Source organism: Oryzias melastigma, unplaced genomic scaffold (genome assembly GCF_002922805.2).
Source record: "Oryzias melastigma strain HK-1 unplaced genomic scaffold, ASM292280v2 sc02206, whole genome shotgun sequence".
NCBI lineage: Eukaryota > Metazoa > Chordata > Actinopteri > Beloniformes > Adrianichthyidae > Oryzias > Oryzias melastigma.
In genome coordinates, this window is record NW_023418783.1 from 1 (window position 1) to 2,144 (window position 2,144).

At 41.3% G+C, this 2,144-nt stretch overlaps 1 protein-coding gene across 1 annotated transcript; it reads right to left on the reverse strand.

The window, feature by feature from the left end:
• Positions 1-39: 39 nt before the first annotated feature.
• On the reverse strand, positions 40-1,796 carry LOC118598544 (early endosome antigen 1-like; the record flags this gene model as incomplete). The annotated part of the gene is made up of 1 exon (XM_036211293.1): positions 40-1,796. A coding segment is annotated over exon 1 (1,740 nt), but the record flags the coding sequence as incomplete, so codon positions are not given.
• Positions 1,797-2,144: the final 348 nt, after the last annotated feature.

The following is a 2,144-nucleotide window of genomic DNA, read 5'->3' on the forward strand; positions in this document are numbered from 1 at the left end:
ATCCAGTACGTTGTTAAATTGGCTAGCCAGTTCACAAACTTCCTTTTGCTGCTGTTTCAGATGAGAAACCTCCTCCTGAAGCTGCTTCTTCTTGTCTTCCAGTCTGGACTTTTCTTCAGAAATTCTCTGATATTCAGCTTGAACCTCTTTAAGTTCCATATTTTTCTTCTGGAGATCTTTCATTTCTGACTCGAGAGCAGCAACTGCCTGTTGTGGAGCTTGTATCTGAACCTGCAGGTCTTCAACTTGCTTCTGGAGAAGCTCCTGTTCTTTCTTTGCATTCAAATTTTTCTCCTTTGCTTTTAGAACTCTGTCCTCCACATCTTCAAAATTTGAAAGCTTCTTCTGCAGATCATCCACTTCAACGTGAAGGTTGAAGTTTTCTTCTGCAACATGGTCAGTTTCTGCTTTTATCTCCTTATAGTCGGTCTCCAGAAGTTGCCGCTGTTTCAGAAGATCAGTCAGCATTTCTTTCTCTTCTTTGAGGTCTTTTGTTTCCTCTCGAAGGGGTCCTAGTTTATCCAGTACGTTGTTAAATTGGCTAGCCAGTTCACAAACTTCCTCTTGCTGCTGTTTCAGATGAGAAACCTCCTCCTGAAGCTGCTTCTTCTTGTCTTCCAGTTTGGACTTTTCTTCAGAGATTCTCTGATATTCAGCTTGAACCTCTTTTAGTTCCTTATTTTTCTCCCGGAGATCTTTCATTTCTGACTCTAGAGCACCCATTGCCTTTTGTGAAGCTTGTATCTGAACCTTCAGGTCTTGGATTTCTTTGCAGTAAAGGTCTATTTGATTCTTTTTCTTCAAATTTTCCTCTTTTGCAACATTGAGTTTTTCTTCCACCTCGTCAAACTCTGAAATCATGCTCTTCAGCTCTGCAACATTGAGTTCAAGGTTGAAAAATTGTATCACCAAGTTGTTGGTTTCTGCTTGTTTCTCCTTACATTCAGACTCCAGAGCTTCTCGGTGTTTCAGTTCTTCTGTTAGAGCATTTCTTTCTGCTGTGAGAACGTTTGTTTGTTCTTGAAGCAATTCCAGTTGTCTCTTTTCCTCCTCACGTTGAGCAATCAGCTGACGTGTTTCCTCCTTCTGCTGTCTCTGATCAGAAATCTCTTTTTCCAGTTGAGCCTTCAGATCTGTGAGTTGTAACCGTTCTTGTGTCATTGAAGGATAGTTCTCTTCCATCCTCTTCTGTTCCTCATTTTGGTTTTGCAACTCCTGAAGGCTTTGCCTTAGTTCCTCAGTTTGTTGTATCAAAGCCTGGAAGTCATCAAATTCTTTTTTCAAATCCGGTTCCAGGTGTGCTTTGCGGTCAATCTTTTTCTGGAGTTTCCTCTGTTGAGATTGCAGAGCTCGCTTCTCTTGTTCCAGAATGTTTTGTTCAGACTTGAAGCCAGAAATGTCTTTTTTCATTTCTTTCAGTTGCTGAAGTTTGGACTGAAGTGCTTCAATTACTGTCCTCAGCTCCTGGTTACTTTCAGAGACCTGAGAGGTTTTTATCCTCTCCTCTTCACACATTTGTTCCACGTGGGTCTGCTTTTCGACGTCCACTCTTAGACTCTCCACCTGCTTCACCAGTCTTTTGTTTTCCTTGATAGCAGCTTTCCGTGATTTTTTCAGGTCTTTGTATGAAGCATCCAAGTCTTTCCTTTTTTGCAATTTCTTGCAAATGTTCTCAACATGTTTGTTCAAAGCGTCGTTTTGCTCCATAAGTCTCTCTGTGATTTGTTTCAGTTCTTCAGTGGAAACATCCACCTCTTGAAATTCTTCAACGTGTGACATTCTGAGATAACTTTTTGTTGTTCCAGAAATGTGTGACACTTGTGTTCTTGTGCTCGTCTTGCTGGGTGTCTGTGAAGACTAACTCGGATCTGCTGGAAGATGCCAGATAGGAAAAAAATAGAGACGATTTTATGACGTCAGACGACATCATTCGGGCTAAAACGTCAGCGACACACACGTCCTACTGATGTCAAATGATGTCATCACCTATGACATTGTGATGTCACTGTGTGATGATGTCACTGTGTGATGATGTCACTGTGTGATGATGTCATCGTCCAGACTGTGATATCAGCAGCTGACTAGAGTTTTGAACAGTTGCTGCTGCTTTATACTGATATCAATTGCGTAACATACAAAGTTCA